At 39.3% G+C, this 22,498-nt stretch overlaps 1 protein-coding gene across 1 annotated transcript in view; it reads left to right on the forward strand.

Annotated features, from left to right (window-relative positions):
* The first annotated feature begins 715 nt into the window (after positions 1 to 715).
* Positions 716 to 22,498, forward strand: part of LRRC69 (leucine rich repeat containing 69) — an 84,574-nt gene continuing 62,791 nt past the window's right edge. Inside the window, exons 1-3 of the mRNA XM_060610881.1 lie at positions 716 to 959; positions 14,857 to 14,983; positions 18,866 to 18,938. Of these exons, the coding sequence (XP_060466864.1) occupies positions 789 to 959; positions 14,857 to 14,983; positions 18,866 to 18,938 (371 nt within the window). The 5' untranslated portion in view covers positions 716 to 788. The remainder of the gene's footprint in view (positions 960 to 14,856; positions 14,984 to 18,865; positions 18,939 to 22,498) is intronic.

The following is a 22,498-nucleotide window of genomic DNA, read 5'->3' on the forward strand; positions in this document are numbered from 1 at the left end:
AGATTACGCTCAAATGAACTTTGTGCTGAAAAAGCAGAATGCTTCCTTTTTTTCATTTATCAATTTTCAGACTTATGAATGAGTTGGTTCCCTAGCAATCCCTGTGTAATCAATACATTTATTTATTTATTTATTTTAAATGTTTTTTTAACATTTATTTATTTTTGAGACAGAGAGAGACAGAGCATGAACAGGGGAGGGTCAGAGAGAGAGGGAGACACAGAATCTGAAACAGGCTCCAGGCTCTGAGCAGTCAGCACAGAGCCCGATGCGGGCTCCAACTCACATACTGCGAGATCGTGACCTGAGCCGAAGTCGGATGCTTAACCGACTGAGCCACCCAGGTGCCCCAAACACATTTATTTTTAAAATACCATTATGAACTCTCAGATTTTAATGTATTTTTACGTGTTTCACTCTAGATTATTCCTTATGATCCTCAAATTTTCCATTTTAGACCAATGGGAGTCCCTAGAAGTTGATTTCTGTGTCCTTTTGATGTGATCTCATTAGTCTGATAACACCCATGTCTCTGGCATAAGGTATCGTAGGCTCATCTAATACATTAACTGCTTTAAATGAAGAGTCAGCTATTTCCTATCTGTACCTTTTACACAGGAAACTATCTGATGTCTCCCGTCTTCAACATGGTACATCTCAGAATGTTTTTGTTTCCATGACACCCTAATTCTGTCATTAGAGGTTCTAAAGATGCACAATAAGTAACTTAATCCCTAGTGATTACCTTCTCCCTCTTCTATTTCTTTTCTAAGGCCATCACTGAAAAGATGTTAGTAAGGGCACTGAAAGGTGGTAAAAATACTAAGATTGTTACTTTGAGTGGGAAGAAGATTACAAAGATGCCCTCATCATTAGATAAACTGCCTGGCCTCAAGACCTTAAACCTTCAGAATAACCGAATTTCCAAGGTGTGCTCAGAGATAAGCACCTTGACCCAGGTGAGGAATAAATAGCGTATCTTTTTGGACTGAGGTTGGAAAACAGGAAGAGAGAAAAGAGGTGAAAGAAAAATAAGGCTTTGATCTCTGGAGACGTAGCTCTGGGGAGACTTACTGTGGAGTGTTATTGGAGAGGCATCAAAAAGCTTTCTCCCTTAGGGGATTACATATGGTAGGGGAGAAGATGTTTCAACTTATTCATGTGCTCTTTGGCCCACATCTGGAATCAGAGGATTAGATCTCTGACACACTCATCTTTCTGGAGGCTGTCATCTGGAAAAGGGTTGGGAAACTGGATCTGCTTGTCTACCTTGGGGGCTCCATCTGGAAGTGAGGTTGAGGATCCCAGAGATGTTGTTCACCTTGGGGACTATCCTGAAGCTTTTGCATATTGAAGGAAGAGGCTTTGGGGTTGTAGGAAAGGGGTTCCTTTTCAATTTCCTAGAGCAGGCTGAACTTTGAAATGGGAGTGCTGGCAGGGAATGGGAAGGAGGAGACATTCATTTCTTCTGAAGCAGTCTTTTAGAGAAGGTTAGTATTTTAAATAAAGAATACCCTTTTTAAGAGCAACAGTTGACATGAATGAATCCCAGATGCTCCTGTTAAATATTTCTGCCCAACAATGTGAAACTTCAGCTGCTAGAAATCTTGAGGTTGGGAGAAAGCAAGGGATATTAACTTGTAGTTTTCTTTTTTTCACTTCTAAACTGTTACCAAGCACTAAAAGAACGTATAAACAGTAAAGTCATTGCAGTTCACTAGTTCTGAGTTCAGAGTTACAAAACAAACAAACAAAAGACAAAAAAAACTGTCTATTTTCTTACCTACCTCATTTCCTTTTAGGCTCATAAAATCATTTGAACTTGCAATCTGTGGTTGAGTCTTTGCCAAAAATAAGAGTAATATTCACAAACTCCTCCCTTTAATGATAATTTCCAGAAGTGAATATATATGGTTATAGGATGAGGATTTGGACTTTTCTGATAGGAGAGAGGAGTTTATATACAGAAGAATTTAGGATTTGACTGAGCCATGAACTAATTTTCTCCCCCCTACTTGATTGTTTTTTTCCATTAAAGTAACACAGTGCATTGTCTGAAGATAATCAAAAACCACAAAACCTTGTAAGAAAAAGCTACTACCTTCTGTCCCACTCTCCCCCATCTCCAATTCTGATCTCCATATATAACCATTTTTCACTCATCTTTTTTTCCCCTTGATTTGTGCATTTTAGATATCATTGTTCTTCATTCTTCCAAATACAACATATTTAGTTTCTCCATAGCTATCTTTTAAACTTAATATTACTGCACCTTCATTTCTGCTTTTCCCAACTACAGTCTCTTTTTAGTCCCCACTTTGTAAGATGACAATGTTAGCATCTCTACTCCATCGTCAGCTCTCCTTCCCTCTTCCCCACCAAAAATTTTAAACTTGTTACTTTAAAAATTTTTTTAAGGTTTATTTATTTATTTTGAGAGAGAGAGAGCAAGTGGGGTAGGGGGAGAGAGGGAATCCCAAGCAGGCTCCTCACTGTTAGCACAGAGCCCAATGTGGGGCTCGAACTCATAAACCATGACCTGAGCCAAAATCAAGAGTCAGATGTTTAACTGACTGAGTCATCCAGGTGCCCCTAAACTTGTTACTTTGATAACATGTAGAGCGTTTACAATATAGTCAGTTGTAACTGTGGTTAAATCTCTGTCTCTTGGAGAATTCTAAACTTCTAAAATATGTGTCATTAATAATTAAATATCATTCACACAGAATCAATTAATGTATTAGGATATCTTCTTCCTCATATACCATTTTTGCTCCCTTGGAGTTTCCAATTGCCTTTCTTTCATTCTTGTGTCTTTTGCCTTTGTTGTGGCCTCATTTTCTTTCAAACTTGATTATGTTGCATATTTTATTAAATATGCTTTTTCCTTGAGTGTCTTCCCTCCAGGAGCCTCCATTCTCCTGCCCCAGTCTAAGCTGATTACTACACAGGTTCACTGGATACTGTCAGTCTAGGGCATCCCTTTGTGGTTCTCCTGAATTGGACCCACTGTGTCCTGTGGCCCATATGTTCCTCTTTCTTGGTTTCCTTTGTTATTTTGTAGAACTTAAGTCTGCAGATACCATCCGAGTCTGGGTATGTGGTAGTTTAATTTTTTGAACTCTTGTGTATCTGAAAACATGTATTCTTCCTTCATGTTTGCTTAGTAGTTGTTTAGTCAAAAATTACAGACTGTAAAATACATTTCCTCAGGAAAAAAAAGCCTGGGTCTGATTATCATTACTTTGTCTTCTTGTGGCTCTCCCAGTACTTATCTCCTTATCCTTTTATTTATGACAGCCTCTAAAATTTTGACTTCTGTTAACTCACAATTTCCTTAAATAGGGAGCTGGCAAAACTCAGTCCTTAGAAATTAGGTTTCTTGTGGTCTCCTTTGTATTTCTTTTTTTTTTTTTTAAGTTTGTTTGTTTATTTATTTATTTATTTACTTCCTTACTGATCATGACCTGAGCTGAAATCAAGAGTTGGGTGCTTAACTGAAACGCCCAGGCGCCCCTATTGCAGTCAACCTTTAAAGCACTATACAAGTCAGATTCAGGCTAACGCCATTGTTTAGCTATTCATGAGTTAGCAGTTTTCTCAGATTGAGTCTCCACGGTTGTGGAATTTTGAAAAAAATCAATCTCTCCTTTATTTCTCTTAAGTTTATTTATTTATTTACTTGAGAGCAAGAGCACATGCACCTGTATGAGTGAGCGAGTGGGGGAGGGGCTGAGAGAGGGAGAGAGGACCTTAAGCAGGCTTCAAGCTGCCAGCACAGGAGCCCAATGTGGGCTCAAACCCATGAACCCTGAGACCATGACCCCAGCTGAAACCAAGAGTCAGACGCTCAACCAACTAAGCTACCCAGGCACCCTTCAATCTCCCCTTTATAATGGGAGTTCTAGAAGTAGCTCGAATAAAATGTGCTAGATACCTTCCAAAGATATAGATTGTTCATACGGTTCAGAAATACTGCATAGTTATTCCCACGATTTCTAACGGCAAGGACAGACGATAGTTTCTGAAAAGAAGAGAGGTAAGAGGGGCTGCTGGCCCTGGAGGAGCATTTGGGAGCCTTGGATATCTTAACTGGTGCAGCCACTTACCGGCTAAATAAAAGGAGCTTAATCCCCGTGGGTCTCAATTTCTGCCTTCATTTACTCAGTCCATGCAGAAGTATTGAGCACCATCTGTGTGTCAGGTGTTTGGAACTGGTGATTCAGCAATAGGTGAAAACCCCTGCCTTCATGGAGCTTCCGTTCCAACGAGAAGGGCTGTAAGAAACAAACAAGCAAAACAAACAGGACGTGAGGCAATGATCAGTGCTAAGGAGAAGAACACAGCAGAGAAGGCAGGCAGGGCATGTCGTGGAATTCAAGCCCAAACGTTGAGGAATGATCTAAGCCACAAAGTGTCCTTGTGATCTTTATAACCTGGTGATATGTATGTCACAGTTCTAAGATCAGAATTTTTCTTCTAACCATTTTCTACAAAACCCCTGAATGTATTTTTCAAAAGTTAGTTTGAACTCTTTCTTGTATTGCTTCAGAGCCTACCTTTTATTAGTAATTATTGAAAGTATCTCCCTACCACTTTTTGAGGGGGTCTATACTGTGCTTGCTTTTTGGACTAGCCTTTTTATTTTATCATCGTAGGAAGTCCACTTTGCCCCAGTATTCTGATTTTTGGTCATATTTTCTACAAAATAAAAAACATGAAAATAGTCTTGATATTTTTTAAGTTCCTGAAACAAAAATAATACTTTTAAATTTCAGCACCCATAAAATGCTATCGAATAGAATAACAACATAAATCATTTCTTGAGAGCCAGGCACAACGCTAGGAATTCCGTTCCTCTTCAAGGAAGTTAGTATCCTCATATTGTTAAATAACATGTATGGTTTGGTAAGAGGTTAAGTCACTTGTTGAGGTCACTCAATCAGTGACTACATCTATAAAATGAGGTCTCTTTCAAGGTTGCTTTCAGCTGTCCAGGTTCATTATTTATATATTTAGTGTGAAATTTACCAGGGTGTGGTGTTCAATTTGTAGTTTCTGAAAACAAAAACTGGGTTGCCTAAAAATTGCAGGTTTGAATGCTACATGGATTGTCCCCACTTTCCATTTGTTTACGTATGCGTTTGTTTAACAAATATTTACCATTCATCTTCTTGTGTCTGTGCTGGTTCCAAGGATATAAATGTGAAAAACACATGGACCCTATCTCCTTGTTTGAGGATTAAGTTGAATGTTAACATATGTGAAGCTCAAGGCCTGGTACATAGGAACTTTTCAAATAAGTTATAGTTGCTATCATAATTAGTATTACCATTATAGTGTAACAGGTAACAAGGGTAAAGTGGGAGGAGTTTCTTTAGAAAATATAGATCGTATTTCTTCTTTCTTTGCTTATTTGACTAGTGAAACTGGAAAATTTTAATCACTTCTAATGACATGAAAAATACGAGTTGATGCCCTATAATTTATGATGAATGCATTTGGTCTGTGACTGATGAAGTGCTGGCATATCAACAATTTTCAAAGAAGCATTTTATAACTCTTGAGGGTGGTGACCTTGTCTTGTTCCTAGTGCCTGGCACCTAGTAAACCATACAATGTAGACTTGAGTGGAATGGGATGGAAGCCATTTTCAGAGTTCAGCTTAACCAAACACAGTGTTACCATAATTATGGCATCATCTAGGAACAAAGTTCCCTCATAGGTAAATCAGTCATAGTTTCAAAATCCCCAGAGAAACAAATAGCCATCATCTCTAATTGTGTGTAGCAGTGTTGACATGCATCATAAGGTCCAATGGCAGTACAGTAATACTCCTTTATGAGGCTCACGTGTGTGGCTGCCCAGAACAAAGATACAGTCTACCAGTTTCTTATTTGACCATAAACAATTGACAGTAAATAAGGCCAACCCTAAGCAGAGTTGGGTAGTTTGTAAATTTGTTATTGTGGTCCTGGTCTCTCCTTTTTCTATTTTCACTGTCCTCCTTGATGACCCCTAACACAATCAACTTCCTTTCTGCCTCCGACCCTTCCTCCCTCGCTTACTAGCTTGCTTCCTTCTATCTGTCCTTCCTTCCGATGTTCAGCAAATAGTTATGTGTGCCTGCAGTGGATGAGGCATCGTGCTGGATTTGGGCAACAGAGAAAGGAATAAAAACACTCATGTGTCCCAATTCTCAGGTCTGTTTATACAGACAGATGTAAAATTACTATTGTGAAAAGTCCCATGAGGGAGAATTATACTGTGCTAGGAGCATCTCTAGTTAGAAAATTAAGAGAAGGTGGTCCTGAGAAGTGCAACGGAGTTAAGACCTGGAGGATGGGTTATGCAGAGGGACACAGGAGGGATGGCACAAGCAAGGACTCGCCTCTCTCCCTCCTTGGGTGTTCTGCGTCTCACTCTCTAAGCTTAGTAGAACAGAGGGAGCTGATGTCATCTGTCCTGTTGGTCAGCAGTGCTATCCTTTCTTCTGTCCTTATCCACTGGAAATCTCTTCTTCTTCCCTCAATAGGTAAGGCCTCTGTTTTCTAAGCCTGGCTTTTCTATCAAACAGAGATTGATTATCCTGCTTTCCTGTATCTGTCCAGGTACAGAGGCACCTAGGAGTTCCTTCTCTCCAAGCTTCTTTACTCTTCCTTTGCATCTGCTTCTTTGCCCAAGCCTGTGTTAAGCCTCTTACACCCTTTCTGGAACTTCAGCATCCTCTGCTGGAAGCAGTCAGCCTCTAGAAGAGACTAAGCCTCTTCTCTCACTTGCTGGCTGGGTGATGTGAAACAACTCACATTATCTCTGTGCCCTGCTTGTCTCATCTCTAAAACACGCTTCATTATTCTTAGTGCCTAAGGTTGCTATTAACATTACCTTGTATAGAGTGCCTTCATACTGGTTACTTAGAAAGTTTTAGCTCCTACCCCAAAGGTACCTAAATATAAGGTATTAACATTACCTTGTATAGAATGCCTTACCCTACTGGTTACTTAGAAAATTTTAGCCCCTACCCTCAGATATCCAAACGCTCCATTCTTCCAAATACTTCAGGTTTTACATTTTTAATTGAATGTCAGTTTTGTGCTGTAATTCCCCTTTTCTGATAGTTTGAAACTCTTGTCTGTTTCCTCTGTATTCTTTCCTTAAGAAGCTTCTGACAGGATGCTAACAGGTAATTCTTTGTTAATGATTTTAGTATAAATGCTAATCAGAGAGCCCTTCTTATACTGAGTGAATAGGACTTGCCCATTCCATGACACTGGATTTAACCCTGGGCTCTAAGGGGACAGGGCTTAAAGGTTGTAGGGATCTCTAGAGATTAGATGCCATGCTGGACCTTAGAACTTTTGCCTCTCTTTCCAATGAAATTACAATTGTTTTGGGAAATCTGACATTGCGTACTAAGAAGTTTCTGTGAAATTAAATAATAGTTTTGAAATCTGTAAACTTATTCAAATAAACAAATTCTTTCAGAAATAGCTGGACTTAGAAGAAGCATTTGGCAATTGTGTTAAACTGTGGTTTTAAAGATGCCACAGATTCCTTTAAAAAAAAAAAAAGCATTTATAAGAATTAGCAGAGTGAGCCATAATGCCACCCTCCCTGATAGGCCTTGGCCATATACACGCTAGTAAAAAATGTAAAAATTCTGTTAGTCTTCTCTCATTAATTTGGTTACATTATTTTTATTAAAGAGCTTACAGAACTTGACATTATATTATGCACTACTTAGGTATAGCAAATGGGAACATTCACTGTCCTTAAGGAATTTAAGGATTAATAATCACATACTAGATCAAGCATATACATATACATATACATGTTATAGGCAAGTGATCGAACAGCTTATTCCAAAGTGGTATCATCAAGCATGATTTAGTTCAAAAAGATGTCCAGATAAAATGGACATTTGAACTCAGTTTTTTTACACTTCTAAAAATGTTTTTATCCAAGTAGTCATAGATAGCATTTTAAACATCAAATAAACAGTTGAAAGACACAATAAATAGCACAAAGTTCTCCAGTGGTAATTAATAGCTACAAGCACAGTATAATTAAATGTTAGGAGAAGTTTCCTGGTGTAAGTTCTAGGCATACATATGATAGGTCTTGCATTGAAATGAGTATAGGGGCTAGTGAAAATGAGCAGATGGCTAGAATAAGGAAAGCAGGCAACCCCTTAGAAGAAAGTAAACCAAGATGGGAAGATTGGAGCGGATTGAGCTCAACAGATACTTGATTTTGAAATTAAAAAAAAATGATATAGAGCCATATGAGTATTCCACCCACAGTATGAACCATTAGCTTGCAGAAATGATCTAAGCAGGCAGCATTCAACTAATGTTTATTGAGAAGCTATTCTATTTCAGACACTGTTCTTTGGATGCTAGATGAACACAAAGAGACCCTGTCATTGCAAAATTTCCAACTTAATAGTAAAGGTATAACATATACATGAATCACTACAACACAGAGCAGAAGATAATAATTGGTCATAGAAAGCACATAGTGCTTGGGGTGCCTTGGTGGCTCAGTCAGTTAAATTTCTGACTTTGGCTCAGGTCATGATCTCATGGCTCATGAGTTTGAGTCTCGTGTTGGGCTCTGTGCTGACAGCACGGAGCCGGGAGCCTGCCTTGAATTCTGTGTCTCTGTCTCTCTCTGCCCCTCCCCTGCTCACCCTCTGTCTTTCCCTCTCTGTCTCTCTCAAAAATAAATAAACATTAAAAAAAATTAAAAACAAGAAAGCAAGCAAGCAAGCACACAGTGCTATAAAACTACAAAAGGAAGGTGGCTTCCTGGAGAAGATGGTTTATGCCAAGGGGGACCAGTAAATACAGAAACCTATTACAATAATTGGAGAACTAAGGTATAGTGATAGTTTAATGGAAACAGAATCCTGAAACACATTATCACTAGAAACAATAAAAATTTTTTTCCCAACAAAATTGACAATTTAACAGAAAGTCATTATTCTGTGGCCAACATTTTTCTCTTCCCTGAAAACGTCATTGAAAAGGGATCATGACCTCAGCCAAAGTCGGCGCTTAACTGACTGAGCCACCCAGGCACCCCTGGGTGCCTGGTATTTTTGAAACCCTTTGTGAATTGAATACCATTTGGAACAGCCTTGTCAAGGTATCTCAAATACCTCACCTCAAACAACTTGTCAAGAAATCCCAGTTAGCTCGGCTCAAACATCACCTTCTCAGGGAAGTCTTCTCTTATGACCCAATCTGGCCTTGAGTACTTTCCAACCCATTATCCTGTTTTCTTTCCTTTATATGAAGCCCTTAACACTAACAGAAATTACTTGTTTACTTATTTGTTGCCTGTCTTGCTTCCCAACATATAAGCACTATGAGAGAGGGACCGTGGGTGTCCTTGTCACTCTAGCACTCAAAACACCACGCACATAATAGACACATAATAAATATGATTGAGTTAATAGAGCATTTAGGTTGGGTCTTGAGGTGTTTGTCACAGGTAATTCAGTCCTGTTATAGTGTCTCTGGAACTTCTGTATAATTTATGTAATCTAGGCTGAACTTCTGACATATTTGTTCTGATGACAGAGTGTAACCCCACAGTCTTTCAGATACCTTTATGAATTTAAAGGTCATAACCAAATCTTTTAGTTACCCTATTCTATCAGGAATAATTCCAGTTCCATTCACTCCATCTTAATGTTAACACTGGAATCCTTTAAATCTTGAGGTTTTCATGTCACAGTTTTGGTGTGGAGCTCAGAATTTCACACGGTAGCCTTTTCTAGCCAAACGGCCATGTATTTAATGTGTCCTCCAAAGCAGGTGACTTTTCCTGGGTCATCTATCCATTTTATATCATCTTTGGAGCTGTTCAATCAGAAAACCAGCTGTGATTTTCAGCTACCCTACCACATTTGCTCAGATTGCTCTTCAAAATTACATTTCCTCAAACCTCATTACATCTCCTCCTCCAAGCAGATGGTTTTGTTTCATATTTCATTGAAAAAATAGATACTGTCAGTCAGGAACTCCCTCCTATTTTATCACCCAATCCATCCATGGCCCTGATCTGCATGTACCTTCTCCACCTTCCTTCATACAACCTTGGTGAAGAGTCCTTACTCTTATGCAGGGCCAGGACCCACATGTACTCTGGATCACATCCTTTTTCATTTTCTAAAGGATTTTTTTTTTAAAGTAGGCTCCACACCCAATGTGGGGCTTGAACTCACCATCCTGAGATCAAGAATCGTATGTTCTACGAACTGAGCCCGCCAGGTGCCCTTCACTTTCTAAAGATTTTGATCCTGCAATGATCCCTCTCCTTATATCATTAGTTTCTCATTCTCTGCAGAATTATTTCCATCAGCATATCAATAAGCTATACTATCTTTTATTTTTGAAGAAACAAACCCTACAGCTCCCTGATAAGTTTTTAAGATCCCTTTATAGCAAAAGTTCTTAAAAGAATTGTCTGTTACCCATTATCTTCACTTTTTCACATTTTCTCCATAGCCCACTTCAATCAGCATTTCTTCCCCAACACTTCACCCCTATTGCGAAGGCCACTAATGATTTTCATGTTGCTAAATCCTGTGGTTATTTCTATGCTTTTATTTTACTTAACTTTCCCTTGGGATCTGACCTGTATCTTCTTTTTAAAAACAGCTTTCTTTTCCTTTTCTTTCCCCTTGGCTTCTGTGACACCACGTATGTTGGAGAACCTAAGTCACAGATTTTTGTCATTTATTGAGGCTGTGCTCTCAGAATAAACCTGTAAAAGTGTGAGGAAGCAGAACAGGGCAGGGAAAGAATTAAGGTTATGATGTGATTTCAGGAGAAATTTAGCCTCAGCCTTATCCCATCAGAGTTCTGGAACATGCCTTGCGCCACAGAGGCAAAGGGGCTGGCTGTTACATCCCTGCATCCATTATGGGATATAGGCCACCATAGGAGGATGGAGTAGAGGCATAACCTTCCAGGCATTTCCAGGTAAAGTGTCTCCTAGTAACCAAAGGAAATTCTTCACAGAAGGATGCAGGAGAAAGTCCTCCATAGGAAAAATCCAGGTCCTGAAGACTGAACACTGTCTCAATAAAGCAGATCTGCTCTACCAGACGCTGTAGGTGTCGCACCATCCCTGTCTACCTCACTGGCCATTCCTTCTCCTCCTCTGCTAGTCTCAATCCTCTCCTCACACCCTCATCCTCACTGATCTCTTACCATCCCACATGATACCTTTTACCTGGTAAAAGCTCAGATTTCACCCTCTGGTCTTGACTACTGCAGAGAATTCTAGACTTGCATTTATAACTGTCTACTTTTCTCCAGAAAGAAATGCAGCCCTGTCAACCCTTTGTTTTTAGGTCAGTGAAACCCATTTCATTTCATCTGATAATAAATTTGCCTTGTTTTAAGTCGCTAAGTTTGTGGTAATTTGTTATAGTCCAATAGGAAAGTAATATAAGCATAGACTCTGGATTAAGTCTTTCTACTAGAATGGCTACATGAATATATTTGAACTTCACCTTTACAAAAGAATAAAGCCTTCAAGATGGTATATGATGGTCATTCTCAGTGGAAGGCAGGTATAAAAGCAAAACCTTTTCCATGAATTCTCAGGACATGGAATTTCATTGCAAATATACTATGCTTTATATTACTTTAAATCATTAACATACATCCGTATCAAATACCAGATGATATTGAAATATAAACCATAATTTGCCTAAAAATTCTTATTTTTCTTGTCTTATGTTAAAGTCATTAATTTGTCAAGACTCCCATGATTCTGGGGCACCTGTCTGGCTCAGTCGGTAGAGCATGTGACTCTTGATCTCAGTATCGTCAGTTCAAGCCCCACCTTGGGTGTAGAACTTACTTTAAAAAAAAAAAGAGGGGGCGCCTGGGTGGCTCAGTCGGTTGAGTGTCCGACTTCGGCTCAGGTTATGATCTCACGGTTAGTGAGTTTGAGCCCCGCGTCGGGCTCTGTGCTCATGGCTCAGAGCCTGAAGCCTGCTTCAGATTCTGTGTCTCCCTCTCTCTCTGCCCCTCCCCCACTTGTGCTCTCTCAAAAATAAATAAATGTAAAAAAAAAATTAAAAAAAAAGACTAAAGACTCCTGTGATTCCTTTTTTATACCTTTTAATATTAAAACTCTGAAGGCTAGTATTGAAACCAGGAGTTGGTATTGAAATATGAATGGTAAATTCTGTTTGGGAGTGAAAGAAAAGACTCTTTTTATATCTTGGGAATTACAATTAGATCTCAAATAAAAAAAATTATAATTTTTTAGGGACCAATCCTGTATCAGTGATATATTGGATTAGAAGATCAAGGAGTATCTTTCTTTCTTATGTGCGGTTCTTCCTACATCTCACCAATCAGTCATTATATGATAGGAGGATCTCAGATCCTGGGTCATATTTCTAATTTCAAGAAATTAGCCCCTTGCCGAGTTTTTTCTTTTTTAATTAAAGTATAATGAACAGACAATGCTATATTAGTTTCAGGTGTACAATATACTGATTTAAGTTCTATATATTTCTCAGTGCTCATCAAGATAAGTCTACAAGATAAGAGGGGGGTGAAACAGATAAAGGGGATTAAGAGTACACTTATCTTGATAAATCCTTTGCCAACTTTTTAAAGGTTTTGATTCTGTGGGTCGCAATATTAGGATACTCTTTGAGATGCTCAAGTGAATTACGAATGAATCATTATTTGTGTTTTTAAATGCCTTTGGAATGGTTTGCATTACAATTTTAATAAAGTTCAGTGGTTTAATTAAAAATTAAATTGTGCTTTAATTAACATAAGATGTTTGAACATGAAGATTAAATAAACTTTAGTTATAAAGCTCATTTTATGTGTATGTGAAATAATTGTTTAAGATTATGCTGACATTTTCTTAGGTTACATGAATCTCAACAAAGGTCCTTTTTAAAATATATATAAAAATAATTTTAATGTTGAAATTGTAAGGTATCACATATGTGTAAGGCATTGTCAGACATAAATTTTGAATAGAAAGAATTTTTTATAGAACAATAACCAAGAATAATGATGCTATTTTTCATAGCAGTCAATTTAGTTGGCCTTTCCTTGTTTTGAATTACTATATTATTTTCAGCACATTCTTCCTAACATTTCTCATTTCTATTCCAATATTTTTACTCTGACATGCACGTTTCTTGTGTCTTATCATTTCAATTTTTCATGCAACATACCCAAAAGACTGTTTTTTAAATTTAATTTTTTTCTTCCCAGTATTTATTTCAATTCCAGCTAGTTAACATGCAGTGTAATATTAGTTACATGTTTAGAATTTAGTGATTCGTCACTTAGATACCACATCCAGTGCTCATCACAAGCACCCTCTTCAATACTCATCACTCATTTAACCCATCCCCCTGCTCACCTCCCCTCCAGCAAATGTTAATTTGTCCTCTATAGCTAAAAGTCTGCTTTATGGGTTTGCCGCTCTCTTTTTTCCCCACTATGTTCATCTGTTTTGTTTCCTAAATTCCACATATGAATGAAATCCTACAGTATTTGTCTTTTTCTGACTTATTTTGCTTAGCATAATATTCTCTGGCTCCATCCACATTGTTGAAAATGGCATGATTTCATTTTTTTTGATGGCTGAGTGATATTCCATTCCATATATATATATATATATATATATATATATATATATATATATATATCACATCTTCTTTATCCATTCATCAGTTGATGGACATTTGGGCTCTTTCCATAATTGGCTATTATTGATAGTGCTGCTATAAACATTGGGGTGCATCCTTTTGAATCAATATTTTTGCATACTATGGATAAATACTTAGTAGTGCAATTGCTGGGTCTTAGTGTAGTACCATATTTAACTTTTTGAGGAACCTCCATACTGTTTTCCAGAGTAGCTGCACCAGTTTGCATTCCCACCAGCAGTGCAGATTCCCCTCTCCCTGCATCCTTGCCAACATCTGTTGTTTCCTGTGTTGCTAATTTTAGCCATTCTGACAGGTATGAGATGGTATCTCATTGCAGTTTTGATTCATATTTCCCTGATGATGACTGATGTTGAGCACCTTTTCATGTATCTATTAGCCATCTGGATGTCTTCTTTGAAAAAAATGTCTTCTGCCCATTTTTTAACTGGATATTTGTTTGTTAGGTGTGGAGTTTTATTATTTATATATTTTGGATACTAACCCTTTATCAGATATGTCATTTACAAATATCTTCTCCCATTCTGAAGGCTGTCTTTTAGTTTTGTTGATTGTTTACTTTGCTGTGCAGAAGCTTTTTATTTTGATGAAGTCCCAATAGTTTATTTTTACTTTTATTTTCCTTGCCTCTGGAGACATGTCTATTAAGGAGTTGCTCTGGCCGAGGTCAAAGAGATTGCTGCCTGTGTACTCCTCTAGGATTTTGATTGTTTCCTGTCTCACATGTAGGTCTTTCATCCACTTTGAATTTATTTTTGTGTATGGTGTAAGAATGTGGTCTAGTTTTTTTCTTTTGCATGTTGCTGTCCAGTTTTCCCAGCACCATTTGTTGAAGAGACTGTCTTCTTTCCATTGGATATTCTTTCCTGCTTTGTTAATTATTAGTTGACCTTATGGTTGTGGGTCCATTTCTGGGTTTTCTATTCTGTTCTATTGATCTATGTGTCTGTTTTTGTGCCAGTACCATACCGTCTTGATCACTACAGCTTTGCAATATACGTTAAAGTCAGGAACTGTGATGCCTCTATCTTTGCTTTTCTTTTTCAAGGTTGCTCTGACTATTCAGGGTCTTTTCTTTGAAGGTGAATAATACATGAATTCATTAAACTTATGTATGTTTACAGTTGACAGTACTAAATCTGGGAAATAATCTTTTAGAAGAAATTCCAGAAGAGATGAAATACCTTACATCCCTGAAGAAGCTTCATTTATTTGGAAATAAGATTTGTAAATTTGCATCTGGAGCATGTGGTAAGTTAGTCATAGAAGAGCAATATTATAAGGCCAAACTTAATATCCTTATATTGAACAAATGCAAAAGTAAAAAATTTTACCTTTTAATAATTTTTTGTTGGAGTTATTTACACATTGCTCTTGAAATTAAGGAATTCTTGGGACTTTTTTTTCAACTATTGTACTAGGTGGATCTAAGAAGAGAAGTTAGTATTAGATTAATGAATATCCCGTTTTCAGAATCAGTGTATATTTTGACTCTTGAATCTGGGCACCCTTTCTCTGTACCTAAGAGGAGACTAGTTGAAAATCAAATCAAGAAAAGTTCTCCTTGGGCGCCTGGGTGGCTCAGTCGGTTAAGCGTCCGACTTCAGCTCAGGTCACGATCTCACGGTCCGTGAGTTCGAGCCCTGCGTCAGGCTCTGGGCTGATGGCTCAGAGCCTGGAGCCTGCTTCTGATTCTGTGTCTCCCTCTCTCTCTGCCCCTCCCCTGTTCATGCTGTGTCTCTCTCTGTCTGAAAAATAAATAAACGTTAAAAAAAAAAATTAAAAAAAAAAGTTCTCCTTATTTTTTACACTTTTTATTTTGTCTCAATTTTAAGCTACAATCTTTGATCAAGATGTTAAGATTGAAATCAATTTGAGGAGGACTTTAAAGAAAAAATATGAGATCCAATAATTGGCATTTTTTTTTTTTGGTGTTTCCTTTCAAACTATAACTTCTCCATTCAATAGGAGACTCTTCCAATTGAATACAGGTAGAGTGGGCTTAAAGACAAAACATATGACAAAGAGATCTAGGTGATTTTTATAGCTTCATATACTCATGTACAACACTTTGTCATTGTAAGGCTTTGACCCTACTAATAAAACTAAAGCTATGTTATGAAATTTATAAGGTTCTGTGGACTTTTGAGATGTGGGTGCTATATATAATCCCTGTCATCATTAAGCAGCATTTACTAAGGATATGATTGGGGGGGGGCGAAATTAGGGGTATATTTGGCAAATAGCACTAATAGACTCTGGTACCATCTTTTTACTTTAAGATCTTAAATCATGTATCTTGGAGAAATATTTTTTTTTCAAAATAAGAACAGTAACAAACACTTATTAATGTTCATGCACATTATATATGCAAAGCCATTGATTCAGGGTTCAATTACAATCTACTTAGGAAGAAAACAGTTTACATGCGAAAAAATTAAGGGCATGAAAACAAGCAGAGAATTTTATAAACTATTTTACAAACTCTACTTTGGGGACAAACATGGGCAAAACCTGATACATATAAATAATATTACGCAACCTAATTGATGCTAATTTAAGGCTTTCTTAAAGAAAAATTTTGTTTTGTGTGCCCATAAATTTGAGGTTTATAAAATATATGTAATCTCTGTATAGTAGTCTCTGGATTTCTTGGCTTTGGGCTGTTGAACTTTGGAAATCCCATGTGAGTGGCAGAAATTATGTTCTATGGCATGTTCTTATTAACCAAGGGCAGAAGCAGTTTTGTGTCAGGTAGTTGAGCATTATCTGGCATGTATTACATGACTCTGTCCCCCCTCACCAGACCAGGGGGCTGGGCCAGAGCTAGATTTGTGTCCCATGGTGGGCCAGTATTTGTCTCTTTCTTGGGAATTACGATAGAATCCAAAACAGTTTAATCGGTCTGAGCTAATCATATGAACTAAGGCAGAGGTTGCAAACTGGTGGCCTGTGGGCTGAAACTGGTTCACCAATAAGTTGGTTCTATTTTGACTGCCTTTTAAAAAATGTGAATTAGGGTACCCAAACTTGCAAATCAAAAGAGTTCACAAAAAGAAAAAAATCTGGTTCTCTGGATCTTTTTCATCCGCTTGTTTTAAGAAAGAAAGACAAGGCAATACTGGAAGCATATTCCTACATGATAGCAATGGCCAGGGGCTGGCTGAATGGCAGCTGGCCTGTTAGATAAGGCCAGTGCTCACCAGTTCAGCACACTCCTGCCAGTTACACTCTGGCCAGGGCCACTACTACCGTTTCAGTTAACTTCTCAGCTCCTGCAGGCATTTCAGTTCAAGAACTGTTTACCCTGTCTGTGAACATACAAACGCAGGAGCTGTAGGATGGCTATCGATATAGGGAAAATTAGAGAAAATCTGTTCAAAAGAAAAGCCTGGGGTATGGGGCAAAGAAAGGAGTAGCGAGAGACAATATGAATGTGAAGCTGAGAGAAGCTGTAATGAGAAATAAAACTCTACGTTCTGCAGAGACTCCCGGAGAGTATATCCCCCCAGACTTTGAGCAGCTCCTGGGAAAGACAGCATTAGCCTACAGCGTGGTATGGTGTCTTTGGACGTCACAACCTGGTTCAATGGTTCAGAAGAAGCATGAGAAGCCCAAGAAACCCTGGCATGATCATTTCTGTGATTACCAAGAGCAACCAAAGGCCTATGTATATACATACACAACCAAACATATCTATATGAGCCTATAATTACATAGCACTACATATAGGTTATGTATATATACACATATATTTATATTAATATGATATACCCCTCATCCCCCATCCCGAGGGCTGAGGGCCCAGTGTATTGGGAGGCAGGAACAGCCATGGCCTGGTTCTCAGAGAAGTTCAAAGCCAAGCCCAAAAGGGAGAAGCTTACCGCGGAGACGTACCTGGAGCCACCGTGCACCACACCTGGAGTCACAGATGTGGAGTTCAAGGGCCTGGTGGTGCTGCCTGGGAAGATGGGCCTCAATGAGAGGCTGGCAAGCTGCATACCTGGAAATTTTCCCACTGGCCGGCCTGCAGGACAGCGCCATCTGAGAATTCTGCGCCGGGGAGGTGCGCCTGATACGCTGCGTGGACACGCAGTGCTGTCGGTTCAACGAGCCGGCAAGGAGGACAAGTGCGAAGGCCCCCAGTCCGTCCATCTGGCCTTGAGCTCAGTGCAGAGAGGCTGGTGGCCGAGGAGGACGCAGCCCCCAGGAAATGCGACAGAGAATGCGTCAGCCTCTTCCGGCCCGGGGCGAAGAATATCCGGGAGTACTCCCGCCACGTGCTAGCGCACGTCGACTCCCTCCCGCTTCAAGGACACGCTGGCCCTGGAGCTCCGTGGGCACTTGTGCACACGGTACGCCCACTTCCGGTCCTCCTCACCGGGCAGGTTCACGGGCGCAGCCCCAAAGAGAGCGCCACCCTGGGCCGCCCCCCGGCGGTCACGTGCAGCGGCGGGGCTGCGGGGGGGTGGGGGCGCAGAACCGGCCGGACGGGCGTGCGCATGTGCGGAGAGACTGAGGTACGCGTGCCTGCATGAATGCGCACACGTGCCTGCACAGTCGCCGGAGGTCTGGGAGGCCGCTCTGCGCACTGCCCGTGCGACTCGGGCACTCCAGCCCGGCCGCTGCAGGGGGAAGGGGTGGGGGGTGGCTCCCGTGGCGGGGGGAGGGGGTGGCACCCCCCCCCCCCATTTGACTGCTCTCCCCAAGTCTTGCTGATGGACGGGTGAGTGTGGCCTGTAAGGAGGAACCTTTGGAATGATTCATTCACTCAACAAGCATTTATAGGACAACCCTTGTGAGTTGAAACTAAAGCATAACCTTTATTTCTCCAAAGGATACAGGGGTGCTGTTTCTAAGGGGCATGCGCACCCCAATGTTTGTAGCAGTGCTATCAATAATAGCCAAAGTACGGGAAGAGCCCAGTTGCCCAGCAACAGATGAATGGATGAAGAAGATGTGATAAATTCCCCCCTTTTTAGCTGAAGCTAGTTTAAGAGGGTATCTGTCACCAGGAATCCCAAGAGCCTTAGCCAAGGCAAGAAACCAGAAGGAAAACAACGGTATATTGAAAAGTGGCTGCAAGTTATTTTGTAAGAGATGGCTAACGTGATTAAAATGATTTTCTGACAGATGGCTTACAGAATTTGATTCTGCTTAATCTGAACAACAATGAGCTGGCATGGATTCCTCAAGAAATCAGCAGGTAATTTTGTTTATAGTGAGACTTGGTTAAACAGCCCTTCCCCAGCCCCACCGTGGTCATCTGTTGTGCCTCAGTGGCCTCAAGTCCTTGTGGGGTTTTAATTTTAAGCAAGTGATTAAAATTTTAAGCTAATTTTAAGCAGGTGATTCTTTGAACACTTGAGGGAAATGAGAAATAGCATAACTTGGTGGTCTTGGTGTAAGGGTGAGGGTTCGAAACATTAAAGTTCTAAAGTTGATTGTAATATTGATTTCCTAACTCTGGGGTTCTTGCAGTCTGCCCTGATATGGGCCTGGGGACTTGAAATTTTACTTCATATAAATATTGGAAAACATTTTCAGCTTGATAGAAAAGGTAATAGAAAAGCAAGGTGTTGAAAATCAAGATAACCATTTTTATTAAAAAACCCCACATTTTATTATCATTAACAGCAACAAAATGCTGCACATCTTATCCTGCACATCTGCACAGATGGGCTGCCGTTACAGTGGCTTTCTGGAGCCAGCTGAGGGCCTTGTCCTTCTGCAGGCAAAATGCTCTCTTGGGCTTTTCCTCCGACAGATGGAGAAAAAAACCCTGCTTGAGTTTACTTGACTTTGGAGATTCTCTTTATTGCCTGTTGAATAGAAACAGATGTGTTACAACATAAGAGCATCCAGATTTTTGAAGGATACAAAACTATGAACAGTCTTTAACAAAGGGATTTTTGCAGCCCCTAAAGTCTATTCCAATTTACTTGTCTATACCTCTAGCCAATATATTATGCTTCCCAGAGAGATTTTCACAGAGAAAGTAATGTTTCTAGTCAGAGTAACTAGAAAAAAGTTTTAAGTGTTCTACTTTCTGAAGAAAAGGAACATAATGATGAAAATGCCAATAGCTGTCCTTTTGCTCCTTCATTTATTCAGCTTCTCAGTGGATTTGTGTATCAATGATACAACGAAAAAAGGGAAGATCTGGTGGACTAGGTCATATCTTTGTGCAACTAGCCTTATGACTTTGGGCGAGTAATTTAACTGCACCTTAGCTTTCTTACCTCTAAAGGAAAAATTTTGAGCAGATGAACTTCAGAACCTTTGCAGCTATAATGTATTCTGATTTCACAATTCAGCTTAGCTCTGTTTGGAGTACTAAGTATCATATTCAAAGAACTATATAAATCTATAGCGATATGTTAGAAACTGCAATGAAATGAAAGCTTTTACTGAAGAAAGTAGGGTTACAAAATATATAGGTCGATGCTATTTTATAGATAATTCTGGATTGTCTGTATTCTGGCTGTGTCCTTTATGTAAACTGATTGGTCACCTCCTCAAGCAGTATTTCCATTTTCTGACCTTGGGAAAGTTTCTTCGCCTTCCCATGCCTTAGTGTCTGCAACTGAAACAGGAGAACAATAATAGTGCCTGTTCATAAGGTAGTCTTGACAGTTAAATATTCTAATTAACCAAAAATATTTAGAGTTGAGCCTGGGACGTAGTAAATTGCTCCGTGGATGCCAACTTTTATTATTATTGGTTGTTATTTTTATTTTCCCTTCTGTTCCTCCCATTCATTCCTTTTTAGACGGAAGATTGACTTAGTGGTGAATTTGGGAAAAGCATTGAGCATACATGGCTCAGCATCCTCTTTTTACTCTGCCATCAAGTAAGCAGCTGCCTTAGGAGGAAAGGCTGTGACTGGATGGGTGTGGTTAATTCAGTGGAGGGCTGGTAGGAAGTCTGAGAATGTTCATGGAAGCTCTATGCTGATGTGTGATTACCTTCGTTCTGAATCTCGTGTCTCATTTCTCAATTTGTTTAGAACCTGGGAGGGGGAACATTCTGTTTGTTGGCTTACTTAAACTACAGAGTAATGGTTAATGGATTTGGAGTGGAACCTGGACAGGTTAGAGTTTTGCCCCCAAACAACTCTATATGGGCAGAGTGGCACAACCACAGAAGGAAAACGAGAACGTGGGGCATCCTGGGAACAGAATGTCTCTGAAAGAAAGAGGGAGAAAGGAAGAGACGAAACCAGTAGGCTCAGTTCTTCCTCCAAACTCGCCAGTCAGTGAAATTATTCTTTGGCCCACTGGAGAGGAAGAGGGCAGGGAGAAGCTGCAAGTGTACCTCCTGTGGTTTTCTCTTGGAAGAGTAGGGAAGGTCTCCCTGCTCCTGGAAATGGCAACATGGCCATTCCTTGTTTTCTCTTCTGCTCTTTTTCAACCAATGAGTGACGACTAATTTACAGTAGCCTCTGAGCCCAGCTTAGTGCCTTGAAATAATGACAAAATGAAAAGCCAACTGCCATAATATTAATTCAGAGTAGAATCAATTAAAATAGTGATTATAACAATGATTAATGAAGAAAATTCCTTGTCCCTTTCTCCACAGGACCTACTCCACACATTTTCACTCTTTTAACACTAGGTCGTCCATTTTTGACTCTATATCCTCTCTGCAAATGACTTTGAACCTTATTTTACTGAGAAATTCGCACTCCCTTCATTCCTTTCTTTTCAGCCTCTTTACCTTGCCTTAAGTAGACCTTAAGACAAAGTCTACTTCTTGCCTTTTCTCCTCCCTCATGGTCTCTCCATAACCAGAGTTCTCTAAACTGCCATCTATTGCTTTTGTTTCCTACTTAACCCCTTGAAATTCTGTTTTTTCCCTCTTCGTTCTACTGAATATTATTTTCAAAGTTCATTAATGTCCTTTGGGCAATCAAGTCTAATGGCCTTTTCTCTCTGCTGAATACCACGTTACACAAAAATAGTGAGTGTTCCATTCAATGAGTTTGGACAAATGTATACACACCAGTAAGGTATCAGACATTTCCTTCAACCTACAAATTTCCTCTTACACGTCCAGTAAATTCTTACCTCTCATAAGCAACTACTATTCTGATTTCTACCTCTACAGATTAGTTTTACTTGTTCTGGAACTAAAGAAATGGAATCATACAGTATATATTCTTTTGTGCCTGTCTTTTGCTAAGCATATGTTTTTTTTGAGATTCACCTTATTGTTGCATTTGTCAGCAGTTTGTTGTTTTTTGTTTATCCCCAGTAGCATTTCATTGCATGAATTATGCCACAAATTATTTTCTCCTGTTTATAGACATTTGGGTTATTTCCCATTTGGGGCTATAATGAATTAAGCTATTATAAATATTCTTGTGCAAGTCTTTTTGTGGACATATGTTTAATTTACTTTTCATTTCAATTCCTAGGAGTAGAGTTGTAAAGTTGTAGAGTAGGAGTGTAGGTGTATATGTTAATTTATAAAGAACTGCCAGTTGTTTTGCAAAGTGGTTGTACCATTTTACATCCCCAGCAGTTTTAAAAATGTTAACCATTGTAGTGGGTATGAAGTCACATCTTAGGGTATTTTTAGTTTGCATTTCCCTAATGTCTAATGACAGTTGAGCACCTTTTCATGTTCTCATTGCCCATTTATGTATCTTTTTTAGTGAAGTGCTTGTATCAAATGTTTTTTCCATGTATAAAAATTATGTTTTTTTCTTTCTTAGAATCGACTTGTAAGAGTCCTTTAGGGGCGCCTGGGTGGCTCAGTGGG

This window comes from Panthera onca, chromosome F2, assembly GCF_046562875.1.
Source record: "Panthera onca isolate mPanOnc1 chromosome F2, mPanOnc1 haplotype 2, whole genome shotgun sequence".
NCBI classification, from domain to species: Eukaryota; Metazoa; Chordata; class Mammalia; order Carnivora; family Felidae; genus Panthera; species Panthera onca.